This window comes from Manis javanica, chromosome 12 (genome assembly GCF_040802235.1).
Source record: "Manis javanica isolate MJ-LG chromosome 12, MJ_LKY, whole genome shotgun sequence".
Lineage (NCBI taxonomy): Eukaryota > Metazoa > Chordata > Mammalia > Pholidota > Manidae > Manis > Manis javanica.
The window spans coordinates 102,823,670-102,841,640 of NC_133167.1; the positions used below are offsets into that span (position 1 = coordinate 102,823,670).

Here is a 17,971-nt window from a genome sequence, read left to right on the forward strand (position 1 = left end):
AATATTTTTCAATTCCTTAACTGCAGACTATAGAGCATAATATCCATACAAACAAAATTCAGAAGTTCTGATTAATGGAAACATGTGAAAGATAAAAGCCACATGTGTAGATACTTCAAATTATTAAGGTTTACTTATATATATTATTAGCAAAACAATATTTGGATATGAAAAAATATTAAATGAGGACTTTTCCATTTGAGATTGCGTTTTTACCTACAATAGATTGTGCTCCAAATCCTTACATGAAGGAAGACATTTAAAAATACATTTAATGTTAAAATTACGTCCTTCACAATGATTCACTTTCCTCTCAAGTTATAACCCTCTACATATACTATAACTCCTAATGTATAAAATAAAACAATATAGAAAATTACATCACAATGAAAACACAGGACAGAAAACATTAAAGATGAAATTTACCTTGAGTAAAGTATGGATTCAAAGTCCCTCCCACATGTGTAATTTTTAAATTGGTAACAATAACCAAAAAAAAAAAATCTTCTTGGCAAATTAACGAAACATGACAACACAACACTGTTGATAAAAATGTAATAGCAGATTCTTCTTTTTCATCGATTGTATGTATAGTTTAGGGCAGAAGTGATCAGTAAGGAAGAATTTTGCTTTACTTGATTTTGAAATCACAGAAAACATAGAATAGGGTATTTTCTTCATGTTTGGCAAGGAAAAATTGTACAGAAGCATCGTAATTACTCTGAAAGTAAGGATCCCATTCTGGTTTGACAGGTACACCTTACTAATGCATAACAACTTTAATTTTTGTTTAAATTAAAATTTATTTTTAACGTTAAATACACTAGCAGCTCCGTGGGGAAAGACAAGTTGAAAATTAACTTAACCAACTTAGAAATATATTACGGATGGAAAAGTCTGTCCTATTTTAATTTGAAGGATAACATGCTGGCAGAAGCTCTCTTCAACCTTTACCTCTTTCTGAACCCAAATTCATTGACGGTTTTGTAAGGCAACAAACATATTCCCTTTTACCTAGTCGGTATTATTATTTTCAAAAGCTTTCTAATTTTTTGCAAATGTTTCTTAAAGTACTAGTGAACATGAAGAGGATTCATATTTCAGTTATTTTGATTGTGTCAAGTTATTCTCCAATTATTGATGTTATCAAAATTCAGCCATATCACTGTAAGGAGAATGCCTTATTTTTGTGGAAATCAAGAGACAGAATGTTTGTTTACACTACAGCTTTTCTTCCTTTTTGATAGTATAGGGAGTCATTTTTCTATATCTATTTAAAGTACTAAATCAGTTATTATCTGCAATATTTTTGTCTACACTTTTTATTCTCATCTTTTCATTACACAAAATTTAGGTGAAAAACCTTTATTTTAAAATATTCATTTCTTTTGCTCATAAATAGAGAAAAATATAGTAACACTGTGCAATATGCTCTTTTTGTTCCTCAGAGGAAAAAAAGTCAGATTTGTTCTTCAAGAACTATTGGACTGACAGCTTTCTTCAGCTGGAAGTTATTATAAATTCTGAAAGAAATAAAAATTTACAGCTGTCTTCTCCTGGTTTTCCTAATTATTTTAAATGACAAGCCCTGTGCCAGCTATTTTTAAAGGAGCTATTTAAAAGAACCAGTTCCTTGCCAATTTTTTCCACCTACATGTTGACAAATTCCAAATTATCTGATAAAAGTATTAGCATAGATGTTACACTTTAAAAGAGCATTTGGTACATGAGAATAAACAGTAAGTATACTTTTCAATAGGTTCACTTTTATAATTACCGAAATAAACATATCCCAATAATAACACATTTGCATGTGCTTCATGAAAACCTATTAAAATACTTCACGCATTTCTTGGCAATTAAAGAAATCTCAATCCTGTCTTATCACGTTCTGCATAACATACCTTGCAGTGTGTACTCCAAATATATTAGCTCTCCAGTACGGAAGCCAAATGCTGGCACAATGGGGAAGCTGAAGCTGCCTAAAGGAAAGGACCTCTTATTTGGAAACGCCCCTGTTTATCAAAAAGACATCTCACCTCATCGTACTGAGAGGGGGGTTCCACAATTCTAATCATAAAATATTAGCTGAGCTTAATTCAACTCAAGATAAGATAAAATACTTCTCATAAAAGAATAGCTTTCTCTTCTTTTCTGGGGAAAGAGGAAACACAAATTCACATCATCCCCCTATTCCAAAATGCTTCAGAATAGTCATTACCAAACTATTATTTCTTTCCAAATGATGGCAGTCCGAAGAGGAATTATCACAAAAATTCTGGAAAGTTTTACTAATAATTGAAGAAATGACAGAATTACTAAAATACATGGATTATGAGCCTTATCTTCAAAGACAAGTGACCTTGTAAGTACTTCCTAAATGGTCTTTAATTGGAGTGTTTAAAAAAAAATCTCTCTATAAAATGTATAACTAAAAATAAATTAGTGCTCAGTTCCATAAACAAAGAAAGTATACCTATAAAATAGAGATGTTAATACATTTTCTCTTCTGCGTTAATATGAAGAACCATATATAATATTTGGAATTTCTTGGACTAATTTAAAAAACTTGAAGATACTCATATTCTTGGATCTAAAATGGATATACTTAAAAATGCAAAAAAATTACAAGGTAAATTTCTTCTGTACTTACCCAATTAACTTAAATGACCAAATTTGCTCCTTATAGACTGCTTTTCCTGTCACAATGCTACATAAAGAAAATGCTCAAAAGACCATCATTCTTTGTAAAAGATACTCATTCATATTATCTCCTCTTCCTCTCTTCTATTTCTCTGTCTGTCTATCTATCTATCTATCTATCTATCTATCTATCTATCTATCTATCTATCTATCTATCTATCTATCTATCTATCTCTCCTTTTGGTTTTGAGGCAGAGGCTCAGTAGACCCAATTATAAACTTGCTGCTTATTATTAAATAATATGACCCCACCCCAGGGCAAACCAAATCACATTATCCACTCCTCAACTTTCCTAACAGAAGTAAAAGGTATTCCACAATACTTGAAAACACTTTATCAACAAACAGTACCCCACAATAAGTTTTATATGATAGCATATGGAAGATATAAGTATGCATACATGCCTTCTTTTTCTCAAAACACTTCATTTTCAAAATGGACAATCTGTTTTCTGCATGCTTCAGAGGAAGCCAGAGGACTATTAATATGGGGAACATCAATTTTAAACCTGTTCTATCTTTATAGGTGATTACCAATGCCTTAATTTACAAAAAAAGAAAGTGACCACAGTTTGGTGGTAAAATACATGGTATTCTATTTATGCTCTTTAACACATTAGAACCATTTATTATCTCACTGAAGTCGTGGAACTCAGTTGAGACTGCCACCTATCACACACTTCTTTGAAACGTCATCACAATCCTAGCACTAGCTTTCGCAACATGGAGAGAGTATGAATAGGGCAGTAGAGCTCTTTATTGCTGTTAGTGTTATTATTATTACATGACATGGTTTCTATCATCTACTCACATGACTTGTATGTTCTATGATACCGACAATAATTTGCACAGTAACTTACTTAAAGCACAAAGAAAGTAGGCTTGAGTAGATTAGTATCTTTCACCAAAATTCTGGGTAGCTGTTCTAACTACCCAATCACCTGAGTTATTTAATCAAAACCATAAAAGAATTTATCAAAAGTCTTCCAAACAAGTGAATCCTATTGTAGTTTGGCATATGAAATACCTATACACTTAGAGCATGTTTCTGCATTTTGATAGTTTATATTCTAACAGCTAACCTAATGCTTTGAAAATGGCATTTTAAGTGCATTATTTTAATATTTAAAACAGTTTCTAATGAATGTTTTTAACTGCAAAACACTAATTCCATGTAAATACTCTATCACAAAGAGAAGAAAATTAAAATGTAATAAATAAAATATAATAAATCTCTTGCCAAGTCTTTTTTTTTTTTACTGAAAGTAAAGAACAATGTCACTGTGGGAAGTTTATATGACCTATAAAGTGGTCACATCTTTATTTTAAAATGCTATACACTATGGCTATACTAGAATGCTTATCTTTACCAAGCTCATATTCCATGCCTTTAATGTTTTCTTTTCTTTTACTGAGACTACATCACATTAAGCAAAGCAATATGGACCAGTCTAATCCAAGAAAACCTTAACGTAGTCTTTCAGAAGAGAACAAAAAGCTGATAAAGCTGAGGCCGACATACACTGGTAAGCAAGAAATGCAAACATCACAGTAGGGACAATAATATTCACCACCTTTCCAAGTTTCCAAAGAGGATAAAGAATTATTTCCACATGCCTTCCCCTCACAGTCACGATGATACCCACCACCTTGTGAAATAAAGTTATAACACCTGTGCAAGATTTACAGCAATAATTCTAAGAAACCCTTGAAAAACTCAACTAGAATACTGATATAAAGAGAAAGGAAACAGCCTAGATGTGTAAGGTTTACCATTTATGTCTCCCAACGACCATAGAGCCCTTTCATGGACAAGAAAATTCACCTTGAGTCATATTGTATTTGGAGGAAAAAAGGATATTTTAGTTGAAAAGGTACTAATGAATTCCTTCCTCCTGCTTTCTATAATTCTTCGAAAAAGTTCAAATTAAGTCCCCCAAAGAATGTTTTAATTATGACAAGCGATATTTTGAAACTCATACAAGCCATCACACTTGTTTGGAAACAAATGACTTCTCAAGATGTAGAAGTATTACTATCAATCACCAACAAGTTAATTCTACATAATAAGGCAGGTTTGGATGCAAACTGATCCATTGTGGAATGCTGTACCTAAAAATTGATTACAACAGCACTCAAAATGACGCAGCCCTCCAAACTACTTTGCTCAGAAACATTAATCTCAATTAGGAGAGCTTCATAATGGTAATGCTTGGTATAAAAAAGTATGAAATAAATCAGTTTTTATAAGACACAACAATTAATCAGTTTTGAAACTAAGAAGTTTTTTTTTTTTTAAGCACAAAATTACCTTCAGGGTCTTAAAACAGCTGATCTCTCCAAAATCAGGTTTTAATTGTGTTTTCAGAGAAGCTTACCTGACATAATGTTTAAGTCATAGTTATTGAAACTTCTAAGTAGCATTACATTATTGTGCTATCTTTTCAACACACTTTTTTTTATTCTGAATGCATGTTAAATTCTTCTCCAGAGTATCATTCCACTTTATAAAACAAACATGAGCCGTAACTTGAACTGAAAATTCAAAGGGATGTAGAATTGGTTACGGATCAGAGTAAAAGTTTGGCAGTAAATTACTGTGTTCTCTGCTGATATTCTCAGTCTAAGTAAATAAAGTATGTCCTGAAAGTTAAAAATGGACATCTGACTATCAAATAAAGTGTTGGGTAGATAAGCAACATGTAAGTGAACATGCTTAACAGGTTTTCTACAGCCCATTTTCAAGGAAAGGGCACACAGTTCATTAGCTGCTGAATATGCTGATTCATAAAATACCTTGATGACATTCCTCAGCCCAGAAATCATTTTTTTTAAAGGGAGAAATGAAGTTTAATAGAAAGGAGGTAATGCATTTATTAAAATGATCAATATTAATAAACTAATAAAGATATCTTTATGGCACTTTTACATCCAACTATGACCATCTCCAGCACTTATTTCCCAGTTACAATATAGGTAGGATAAACTTCAGTATTTCTAAACACACACTTTCACAGCTATTGCAAAAACATTACACTTCGTACCTCAAGTTCAAAGTTAATAAAGTATTTCTGATAGGTGGTTATAGTCACAATGATAGTCACACACTTTTGCCTGGTTTCTTATTTGCTGGATTCTTTACAAAGAAAATAATTAATCTTGGCTCTCAGAAGCAAAGCTAAGAAAAACTAGTTTGAACTTGCCAACTGGATTATTATTGTTTACCTAGGTTTTCTTTCTGAATGAATTTAGAACTTTTCACTCCATTTAGGTGCTTTCTACTATTCAAATAAGCATCCTTCTCTTTGTCTTCACCCTAATAAAGCAGGTTCCCTTTTCTAACCAAAAGACTCATGACATGCCTACAAGACCATAGTAGGAAAAGCCTCTATAATTTACTTAAAACATTGCTTTCTAAAAAATAAACACAGCCATGCAAAATGATTCAACTGGGAAAAACAGCTAGTACAATTCTACTATAAATTTATCTGCTTTATTTTAAATTATCAAGCAATCCTCATTAAGGTCGGTGGTCTCTGTCTATGGGCTGCTGACATTAATGCTTCCGGCACAGGATACTAATATATTTTCCAAACAGGTAAGAACTGGAACAGTTATTGGTATATAAATGCAGTTTTCATAAAAATTGTGTAGGATATGTAAGAATATATGTCTTACTCAAAGGAAATACTTTTTCTCATACTATATATATATATATTTTTAATTATGTAAAATATATTCACTCCTAGCAAAAAATAGTTTCTTTGAGTAAGAGGAATATTAAAATTCATGTAAGAAAAAAAGACAAGCTTGTTAAGGAAAATACGTCAGGAAGATATACACACAATCCTGAAACACACAATAGAATAACTAAACTCACTGCAAGCCCCTATCACTGAAGAATTTAGGAATAATTTGTGAATGCCATGACATTTTAAAGTGGGATTAGCAAGTCTCATTACTGAACTAACCTCTCACTCTTTGAGCAAGAATTAAATATTTGCTCTGCATTTAGAATCACAAATCGAAACTTTCAAGGCTCTGACAAGAATTTCATGTATTAAACAAGCCGGAAGTGTTAGATAATTAATTAAGAATCTATGAAGGCGTGCACAAAGCAATTTTATTGATGTATTGTAAAATCTGTTGTTTCAACTAAAATACTAAAATCTGTAATGAATTTTAATTAATTATATAGTTACTCTTAATTCTAAACCCTGTTTCTAATAGACCAGAAAGGCTACAAACACTTCTCCAGGTAGGCGATTGCAGGGAGGGAGGTGTGCATCCGATTCTCAACATAACCACTAAAGGAATCAGACCACAAAGTTCTGTTCATTTGCAGTAACACCCTTTGGGGTACTCTCCTAGGCTTTCCAGAGATGCCAGGCTTGCCTTTTTTCCCCTCTCTGACGGCAGAAGAAAAAGGTAATGCCTGAACCTATTTCTGTTTCTAGTGGAAAGACCACCCAGTGGATTCGGCCAGAGTCTACAAATGTTTGACAAATACACTGTCTGAAGATAAGAGAGAGAATATTATGAAGAGACAGTCCTGTTCCCCCGAGTGTCTGGGGCCCTGCAACACTCACCCTTTCCCTCTACTGCACTGCCCCCAAAAGTACCTGGAAAGTTTCCTCTAGCTTTAAATTATAATGACTTCAGAAAACAAATGCACTGGCTCCATGACACGGTGGAATTACTCGTAACCCGTTCTCCGCAGTAAGAATTAGTAGCAGGTCACCATTCCAACTACCTTAAAGGTGAGGCGGTTAAGAATGGCATCCGAACTGCATAATGGGTTCAGTGGGGATCACGCATAGCCACCTCCACCTAAGATACCTGAAGCTCTTTCTAATCGGTTGTAAAACGCGATACAGACTTAGATTGAGTTCCAGACTCATAAATCTGTGATTATTTCTAAATGCCCCGGTTGGGATATGGGTCTGTTTCCAGCCCCATCCAGACTTTCCAGATGAAGTTTCAGTCGAGACCCACCACTCCCCGCGCCACGCCGGCCCCGGGTTTCCTGCCTTCGCTCCTTCCCAACTTGGCTCCGTGGTTCCTGAAGAAGCCTGATTTCTGCTCCCCCGGAACGAGGTGACATCCCAGGGCTTCCCGCTCGCTGCAAGCCGCGCGGAACCCGGGCAGCCACTTTCTCCGAGCCTGCGGCGCCCCACCGCCGAACCGGGGGATCGCCGATCAGAGCGAGAACGGCGGGACTCCGTCTGCCCCGGCGGGACGCCCGGCCGCTGGGCTGTCTTCTTCGGGGAACCCGGGAGCCCGGGGCTCCCCGGCTCAGCGCGCGGCGCCCGGTCCTGCGCCGCCACCTGAGCAGGAGCCCCAGGTGTCGGACACGAGGGCGGGGCGGGCGCAGGGAGAGGCCAGGGCCCGGGGGCTGCCCCGGAGACGCGCCGCCGCTCAGAAGGAGCAGCGCGCCCCGGCCTGCGAGCCCCGCGGCCCGCCCTCCGCTCCCGCGCGCCGCGGCGCGGGCACTAGGACCCCAGCAAGGACGGAGGACGCGCCGGCGGCGGCGCCGCACTTACCGCGCTCGGCTCGCCCTCGCCGCCGGCTCGCTCCGCCGCCGCCGCGTCCGCCCGAGCCGCGCGCACCCCCAGCGCTCGGCCAAATTCAAAGGCGCCGGGCGCGGGGGAGGGGCCCGCCGAGAGGGAGGGAGAGGGCGCGGGGGGGGGGTGCGGCAAGTGTTACAACTTCCTTCCCTGCCCCCCGCCGGCCGCGGCGGCGGGGGCGGGGGGAGGCGGCGCGCGCGGAGCGCCAATGAGTTCACTTTCTGTCCTCCCCGCGCGCCCCCTCCCCTTCCCGCCGGCCTCCTCCTCGGCCGCCGCGGCCCGGCCGGAGCTGTCGGGTCCCGGCGCGGCAGCCGGAGGACGGCAGAGGGCGAGCAGGGGGGAAAGGAGCGGCGGCGAGCGGGGCGCCGGGCCCGGAGCGCCATCCAGGACCTTAAGGGCGCGCTGGCGGGCGCGCAGGGCCGGGTGTGCCCGCGAGACCAGGCGCGTACACGTGTCCGCGTGTGAGTGTGTGTGTGTGTGTGTGTGTGTGTGTGTGTGTGTGTGTGTGTGTGTGAGCGGAGAGGAGCCTACCATGCGCTTCCCCGGTGCAGATCGCGGGAGAGCCCCATCCCGGGCGAGCCGGCCCCGGCTGCGGGCATTTATAATCCTGCGCTCCGCCGCCCCGCCACTTGTCAAGATGACAGGTACTTTATTTCTTCTTCTTTATTCAAAAAAAAAAAAAAAAAAACGAGATTCCCCGTGTCCTGCCTTTTTCCGTCAAATGGGATTTGCCGGACTGAATCACGTTCGCCGCCCCTCCCTCCGGGCCGCGTCGGGGCCGGGGCAGCACCGAGGCCCCCACGCGGTGACCAATCAGCGCCTCCCCTGCTCTCGCCGTGATTTAGGGGTCATCCGTGAATAACACTTCACGCTGATGAGTGGCTCTTGCCGGCTTTCGGCTCTGATGAGGGGGTCTGCCCGCCGCTGATTGCACACACTAATGAACGCACAGCGCCCTGTGAAATTCACACGCACCAACAAAGTGCGGAGTACGCGCGCGGGGGGCTCTGTCCTCTTCTCCCGGTGGCGGGGAGGGGGCGCGGGGGGGGTCGGGTGATTGCTTGGGACCTAAGTGGAAACCCTGCTCCGTGTAATCAAACCTCTAACCTTATTAGAAAACTACTTTCCTTGATCTTCCATTGAGTGGGCATTTCAGGTCAGCTGAGTCACCCCAGGAGGCCGGAGCGCAGGACACTGACGGGAAGATGGATTCCCAGGCAGAAGGGTGTAATTAAGGATTTCCGCCCCTGGCAGGCGGCCCGTCCTTTACTGAGCTTCCGAAAATGACCGGCACCTTCCCTTCCAGACTGTGCTGTCGTCCCAGACTGAAACGTGCAAATGACCTTCGCATGCGGGAAGGGGTCCTAAGCACCCAACTTGCTTACAGACGCCAACTCGTCTCTGTGGGAGGCCAGTGTCCACCCTCGGGTTCAAGCAGCAGGACCTCGAACCGGCGCGCACTGGCCGGGGGACAGATTATGGAGGCTCCGCATTCCACAATCGTATTCTATATCCTATATTCTGTCTGTCGCTGCACTACCTGTACTTCCACTTTGTTTGCTGTGGGCGTAAAATAAAAGTTTACTGCTTTCCACCAGAAACACTGTCACTTTGTACGCACTGAAGTTCCCTGCCAAACTCTCGCTCCGGGCGCCCCAGCCCCAGCCCCCTCCTCCACCCCCACCCACCCGCGTGAAGTTATAAACCCCGGGTAGGTTGCAGTTCCGGAATTCTGGAACACTTAGCCCGTGGCCTTGGTGGAGCCGCTCCCCGGCTCTTCGGCTCCCTGGAACCTGCAGGCATCTTTCTGTTCCGGGGTCCTGGGCAGCTGAGCTGGGGTGTGTGCGCTTGGGACGGACTAGCGCGCGTGGCTCCTCCTGGGGCGCCTGAGGAAACCCCCCAGGGGTAGCTGAGAATTCGTGTCCTGGGCCGTCTCCGGGCCGCCGCAGACCTGGCTTTGGAAGCGCGGCCGAAGGACCGCAGCGCTGCGAGCCTTCTCATTCCACCTTCCACAGCAGAGGATTCCGGCGACCTGCACCTAACCTGCCTCCAGCAGGAAGGAAGCTCTTCATTTTTAAAGAAACATATTAAACACTCGGAAAAACAGAACGATGCCTCCTAGGAAAGCCTGAACCTTTAGGATAGAGTTTCTCCAAAGTTTGGGGTGAAGTGGCCATGGAGAATCCCTGAACTTGAATTAGTGTGACCAGTCCCACAATCTGGGTTCCCGAAGTTGCTAAGTGACCAAGCGCTCTGCACCGCGTTAGGAGCCAGCGCTAATTGCTGAGCAACCCGACCTCGCTCACGGAGGCGCCAGTGACGGAGTCTAGAGTCGCCCTAGGATGGAGCAGTGTCCTTCCTGCCATGTGGATTTCACACGTGACAAACCAGGCGGAGGGGCAGCTTAATTATTATCCCCCCTCACTCCAGTCGTTCTCATTTTCTTAAGAAAACTTGTCAATTATGAAGGCATGCCCCAGATAGATACTACGTGGCAATCACACAAACTACTGAACATCAGCATCCCTGGCATGATCACAAGGGAACTTCATAAATCACGTTTGTGGCCCACCCAGTTTTCACAGAAACATTCTACGTGTTTAAAACTTAGTTCTAAGAGTGTAAGTAACGCTCCCCTGTGCTTGTTTACACCTTGCTCTCTAGGAATACACACACCCACACGCACACGCACACGCACGCACCGAAAAGGCTCTTCCCGGATCCTAGAGGCCAGAACAGAAGAGCTAAATTGCTGGTAGAACAGGAGGGCGTTGGGGTGAGGGGGTGGCACGTTCCTTCTGTGCAGCTCTTTTTCCCAGACCCCTCATTATAACCTAACGCGGGTAATGAGCGGAGGAAACAAAAGAACTCATAAAATTTAGAGATGGTAATAAATCTTGGTGTCTGTCTCGAGCCCAGCCCCCTCTTACATGATACTCAAAGTTTTTCAGTACGTGATGCCGAACATTCACACTAACTGGACGCAGTGTAGGTAAAACACTGGAAATGACTGCGGCCGCGTGCACTCTATGCCAGGAGCTGCTGGTAGACACAACGCGTAGGTGTCCTGCGTGGCTGCCTGCCTGTGCAGGGCGAAGCTGGCAATCCAGTCGGTTATATGTGCTAAGTTTGGGGCTTCGAGGGTTTTTTTTTTTTTTTTTTTTTACTTCCCTGACAAAAGAAGTTCACTGATTTGAGGCCGTTAGGAAACGCTGATGTTGTGTAGTGCCAACCTACACCACACGCTCTCTCCTGCAAATGCATCCCTGGAAAGCAGAGAGGCAGCGTGCAACGTGACCATCAGGCTTTTTGCCTCGCTGAGCTGTGTGGTCTTGGGCGGGCGGGAGTGGTGGGCAGCTGCCGCCATGCCCTCGGCTGCAATAAAAATTCGAGTAGGAGAAGAAATGCAAGGCGTCACTGTCTGTTTTGCAAACCTCTGGCCGCTCACAGCAAACTCTGCCGGAGCCGCTGGTGACTTTGCTGTGTTAACGCAGCCGGCCGTGCACAGGATAATGGGGCCGAGTTGGCGGCATCGCCCTCCCGTGGGCCCCCTTGTCACAGTGATACGCGATTCCCCGGGAAAAAAAATGTCGCCGAGCTCCCCTCGCAGCTCCCACCCTACCCCTGGAAATGCATGCCTGCGGCCTTTGCAAACCTCTTAAAAGTGCTGGGAAGGAAGAAAATGGGCTGAGGCACCGGATTCCCTGGATTCCCTTTGGGGTTAGGAAGGACCTGCCTGTGCCGTCAGGGACAGGCGGGGGCCCTGCCGGGCCTACAGCACCTGGTCTGCAGCTCCACCGACTCCCCACCTTTGCCGAGGGGCGCTCCCCCCTGCAGGTGAGGCTGATTGTCCCTGGGCGGCAGGCGCGCCTTCCCCGGAGGCTGCAGTTTTGGGGGCTGCCTGTTTTCCCCGGTCGGAAAGGCCCAGCCTGGAGCTGATGGGGCCGGGTGGCAGCTGTTCCCGCCTCCCTCCCGTGGGGAGCAGCGGGTCTCCGCAGCCACTTCCTGCTTTGACACGCGGGCTTTCAGGCGTGTAGAAGGGGGCGCCCGGTCGGGCAGGTAGGAGGCCCTCCCAGGAGGCTCCCAGACATTCTTTGGAGTTATTGCATCTGCTTTTGCAAGCTAAGGCAAGGGTGGCCTGACTGAGGAGCTCAGATTGAAGATCTACCCCGGGCGCATCCTCTCTCACCCAAGGGGCTTTAGGCCCTGAGGAGGAAGGTGGTGGGGGGAGCCCAAGCTAGGCACCTAGACCTTGCAGCTCACCCTTGAGAAGATCAGAAATAATCCACACACATCCAAAATGAGGCTGTCTCGACCGAAAACAAGTTAGTGATAAGCCCCTTAAAACCCAGTCCTAGGCACATACAGCTGAGGTTAAACAAATCACTTTCTATGCGGCAAGAATTTAATCTAGAACAATGTTACACAGGAGTCTCAATAAAGTTATTATAAGGTGTTTGCTGTTTTCCCCTCTTGCAAAAAAAAAGTAACTTATTTCCCTTGGCTGTTAGGCTGAGGGAAACTGTAAAACAAATATTCTAATTCAATCACTGACAAAGTCATAAAATTAAATGACTGTTTGTATTGGAAAATATGCTTTCATTACCTTAATTAAAGCAAGAGAGGCCTCTCAATGTGCATGCATTTTGGAGCCACCAAATGAACTGACGATCAGATAAAACCGACCTTTAAATGGGAGCACGCTTTTCCAGTACATTAGTTTGTGTTCCACTGCATAAACTGAGCCTCCACGTGGCTCTGACCTCTGGTGAAAACACGACTGTGAAGCACCACCCAACTGCTCACTTGGAGAAGACTAAGCCACAGAGAAGACCTGGTTCCTTGAAGGATCTGGAAGCTCCTTTTTACACGCGGCACTTTCAAACTTGGTTTAACCCCATGTATGTGTTTAAAACATGCCACCTTATGCCGCACGAAAAGGTGCAACCTTTTAATTTATATTCATACAATTTATAAGAATACAATATATATTAATAAAATTTAATTTATATTAATAAATATTACTTTATCACAGACTACCTTTTAAAATCCATCCCATTTCCTATAAACAACTTTTTAGTAAGTAGTCTATCCACTGTATTTAAGGTATAAATATACAGTGTATTCAATGTAGGTGCTCATTGCTGGCAAGGTTTATCACAAATGAGTGATGAAGGGCAATTTTGTTAATAATACTACATCTTTTAGATACTTCAGGATTCAGTCTTTAAGGTTAAATTGTACACATAGGTTGAATATGTACGCACTGTGCATATCAGATCCCATGAGCGTCTTTTCCCAAAAGCATGCTCTTCTCTCCATTTTTCAGCGCCTTAGTATCCGATGTCCTGGGCTTCAGTCTCTGAACACCTACTTATTAAAGCACTATTAACGCTACTCGCCTCCCTTAGGAGTGCCTCCACCATATTTTCTGTGTATAGTAAATGATTGCACTGTTTTTTCTTTTTTTTTTTTTTTTATGGATCTTTCTCAGTGGCTGAGAGTTCCTAGAGCACCAGAGATTGGCCTTGGTGCTCTTTAAATCCACAGGGTCGAGCACACAGGGCTGTCATATAGAATATGCTCATACACGGCTGTTGAATGAGTGAGTGAATACATGAATAAAATTATTTTTATTGTCTTCAGTCATTCTGACTTTTTTAAAAGGATATGTCATAAGTAAGACTGACTTTGAGAATACGTTTATCAGGTACAATTTTCTACTTTTCTGCCCATTGGCTTTTTTAATGGCACATAGTTTAATAAAAGTTCTAGTTATGATAACAGGCCATTTTTAATTCACCTCAGAACTTGGTTTTTTCTCGGAATCATAAATTGACGGGAAGACAAAAATAATGAGAAAAAGGCAAAGAGATCAAATTTTGTTTTCGTGTTTTTTCAGAAAGATGTGTTTACTGAAATTTGGAAAAACTTGTAGCAATCACCTATTAAATGCAGATACCTTAGGTATTTCCTATCAAATATGACATTGTTTATGAAGCCCTCACTGTTTTCCAAATTTCCTTTGGATTTTTAATGGTACGAAGTGTAGAGTCTAAGATGACTGCTTTTCGTTTCTTCAAGACAAGGGTTCAGCTGGTATTGGGGAAACAATCTCTGTTTGTTCCTGTCTGCTCAGGAGGACTGTTTCTAATTGATCTGGCATGGAATTTAGTTGGAAATGTGTATGTTGCAACTGACGCGCAGAGCCTGTATGCTTTGTAAAGTGATAACCATATGGGCCTTATTTGAAACATTTGAGGATTTTCGACATTAACCTGTGTTAAATTGAGCTATAAATTCAACTCAAATGTATATGTCCTGACAAATTCATCATCCCTTTGGAAACATTCAATCCATGCTCTCCTCAGATTAATAAAGATGATGACCGCTCATCACAAATACAAAGGTTCATAGTGATAAAGTATCATAATGTTGTACTTCACACTGTTTAAATGCAAATTGCCCATTTTAAGGAGACATTTTCTACTGTTATCACTTTCAGTGGAATGGAAATGTTTAAAAATGATCTCTGGGTAAAGAAAAGGATATATAGTCAAATCTATTTCCTCTCACACTATTTTCAAGTGCACTTCCCTATCATCCTGAAGATTTAATTAAGCAAGCTCAGCTCAGCTAAAAAGCAAAGCGGCTGGAAGTTACTACTGATGGAAACGTATTCAGGACGTACATCAAATAATTTATTTACTATTCTTCATTCAGCGATCTGAGCAATGACTGAAGGTTACAAATATAAGAATTCGAGAGTTCCCTCCCCCTATTTCTGAATATCAAATTTAGAGTTTACACTTTGTTACAGATAATAGCACTAAGTTATGGATGTTGATGGTCCTTCTCCGGCAGCTTTAAATTGCCTTGAAAAAGATACAGTTTCTTTAATTAAAAAAGCTGCACAGAACTAATCCCTCTAGCTGAAAAAAGAAAAGTTTTAAGCAATCTCTTTCTGCTCTAAGAGAGAAAGGCAGACAATACCATAACAGATCAGAAACATAAGCTATAGTATGCAGCCAGGAGCACAGCGGGGAACTGAACGCTGCTCCGACTGTGTCATTTTTTAATCCCCCATCCCAGTTTTCCCCGTCTGACCTCATGCTGAGATGAAGTTATCACAGAAGACAGCTTTACTCTCTCCAATGGGTCCAACCCTGGATCTGTATTATCCTCAGCAGATCAAAACACCGCTTTCATCAAATAGCATTATCTGCATAAAAGGCATGCAATTGCCCGATAATTTCACCCAAACTATGCTATTCATTTAAAGGACAAGAAGAGAAATGTAATTCAGTCCTTTCAGGGGGTGGCGGAGAAGAGTGAGACCTGGGGAGAGGCAGACTGGAGAAGCTAACTTAGCCCCTTGCACTCATGGGAACTTTTCTGTTTTTAACACAAAATCCCAAGAAGGGGTCCATTTAAAAGTCCCCCTGCTCCCGGGCATTAAGATTAATTGTTGGAGCAATTTGGTGCAGTTTGAGTGACAAAAGTGTCAGTTGTGTAGAAAACTGGCAGTGAGAAGTTACAAAGCTTGCTGATGTCATTAGCCATGCTTCCCTGAACCCCAATAAAACATCATATCCAGTAAAAATTGGAGAAGCATAAGAATTAAACGAACAATTGGATGAAGTTTAACACAACGTTGTAGGGGAGGAGGTACTCTTACTGGAAGATTTTTCTAGGCATGATAAGGAGTTTGAATCTGCAGATTGGGAAGACAAAGACATATTCCCCATTTCTGAGCTGATGCAACGAGTAACAGTTGAGACATCCTAGGAGCCAAGATTTTTGATTTAGAAAACACTTTTAACCTGTTTCAGATGTTCTTTGCCATTTTATGTTCGAACAGTGTTCTCATTTGCATTGCAGATCGTATAAAATGTTATAATGGGCTTCTCTTCAATGGACCCTAACTCCTTTCTGAATGACATCAGTTGTTTTGCTCCAGGTATCATGACAGGTGAGAGCAATCAGACAGAACCATGTGTCAAGTAAATGGAACTCCTAAGAAAGACTAAAACTCTCGTGTGGGTGTGGATGACCTAGGACGTATATGTTAATATCCTTATAATCTGTATTACTAACAGTCATTTGAATGATCTAGCTTGAACACTAAAAATGCTTCAAACTGGCGACTAAGAATACTCCTGGGAATGAATGAGACAGGTGAAGGGGCAACAATTTTCCCTTGAAAGAAAGACACTGGTTCTATGAGAAATTAATCATAGCACTAGTATTTGCCATCAGTGGCACTTTAATTACATGTATGTATTCTCTAAAGCATCGACGTGTAATTAATAGACAGGTATTTTGTTCTGTACCAATTTTCTGAAACGACAACCCAATCCTGAAGTGTTTGAGGCTAAAAGTCTCTGTAGGTATATGGTCTGCTCAGTAGTAAAGTTCAAATTCATGTTTCCAAAATATAGCTTCATGACATACAAATTATCTTAAATTTAATGTGATTAAGCATTAAACGATGGTATTTCCTTGAATTTAATGACAGTGCTATTTTCGTGTCAAACTTGATTATGAGAACCAGCTTTCAGAGTGAACTGCTTGAAATCCCAAATCATTAACAGATTATTTTGGGTTCAGTCTCACAAAACTTCTTGTCTGTGAAATATCAACTGAAGACATGTAAGCAGAGAGGTGAGTTTCACATTTTGCTTACATACAAGCATGCATTTGTGTGATTGATTTTAGGAGTCACACTTCTGTCTGAAAATGCCAGGAAAGAAAAGCTGTTTATGTCATCGATAGAACACATTTATGATGCCATTCAGGTTCATGTACTATTTTCTCAAAATAGTGAAGCCTAGGGTGGACCATGGTGCTCACTTGAAATGCAGAGTGGGACAAATGACTTCCTTCGGATTTTTGGAAATTTAAATACAAGACAGGATTTTGATATTTTGTTTCTATTTTTACTTTTCATTCCAAGTCTGCGTGCAACTTAGAACCGATTTCTGTAAAAGACTGAACCTGGATTATTTATAAATCCAGATTTCAGAAGTAAATGGGCTGAGTCACATGAGTTGATGTCCGGAAGCCTGAGCAGTCACCTTCACAGGTTGTGGGGCTGCTTCTTTGTTCGTTTGCTTTACAGATGACACCAGAATGTACAAGCTTCCCAAATGGGGCAGGAAAAGGTATTGCTAACTTGTTAGGTATTCTCTTTCCTGAAACTTCGGTGCACTTCCCAGCAAAGCCTGGTTTGTTCTGAAAGTGCAGTAAAGTCCTACAAGTGAAGACGTGTAGGTTAAAGCCATAAAATGGCTGAAAGATTGGAATAAAGCAAGCCTGGCTGGCCACATGAGCTGACACTTAGTCTCTCCAATGAAGCTGTAGCTCTGGGTTTTGTTTGGTTTAGGGAAAAATGGAAGAAGCCAGACGTTTCTCGACAGTCTGGGCTGGGCAGAGGAAGCCTCCAAATTGCTCTTTCTGTTTACCTAACACTTCTTTCCTAGGTCTTGCCTCCAAACCCAGCGCTTTTAATCCACAAAATCTATGAAAACCTAAGATGGACCTTCTTCTCTTTTATCCTGGGATAAGGGATCTAGGAGGGAAAAAAAAAGTAGGCCATGAGAAGATTATGAGCTAAGAGTCTATAAGGAGGAAGGCAATTGGCAGAGAGAGGATGTGAGTGAGGAGAGAGAGAAGGGAGAACATGCTTAACGGGAGATAAA

General features: G+C 42.2%; 2 protein-coding genes across 4 annotated transcripts in view; one reads left to right on the forward strand and one right to left on the reverse strand.

Annotated features, from left to right (window-relative positions):
• The window catches only part of LOC140845315 (uncharacterized), a 133,227-nt gene extending 123,362 nt beyond the window's left edge, over positions 1-9,865 (forward strand). The window contains exons 4-6 of the mRNA XM_073219295.1: positions 7,772-8,731; positions 8,822-8,914; positions 9,577-9,865. Coding sequence (XP_073075396.1) covers positions 7,772-8,731; positions 8,822-8,914; positions 9,577-9,847 — 1,324 coding nt within the window. The 3' untranslated portion in view covers positions 9,848-9,865. The remainder of the gene's footprint in view (positions 1-7,771; positions 8,732-8,821; positions 8,915-9,576) is intronic.
• TENM3 (teneurin transmembrane protein 3) overlaps positions 1-17,971 on the reverse strand; it is a 2,338,142-nt gene that overhangs the window by 529,625 nt on the left and 1,790,546 nt on the right. The window contains exon 1 of one of the 3 annotated variants that reach the window (XM_073219196.1): positions 8,247-8,329. The exons of the other annotated variants lie outside the window; for them this stretch is intronic. The gene's annotated coding sequence lies outside the window, so the exon portion shown is untranslated. Of the gene's footprint in view, positions 1-8,246; positions 8,330-17,971 lie in introns of those variants that run through there. 3 annotated transcript variants of the gene reach the window in all.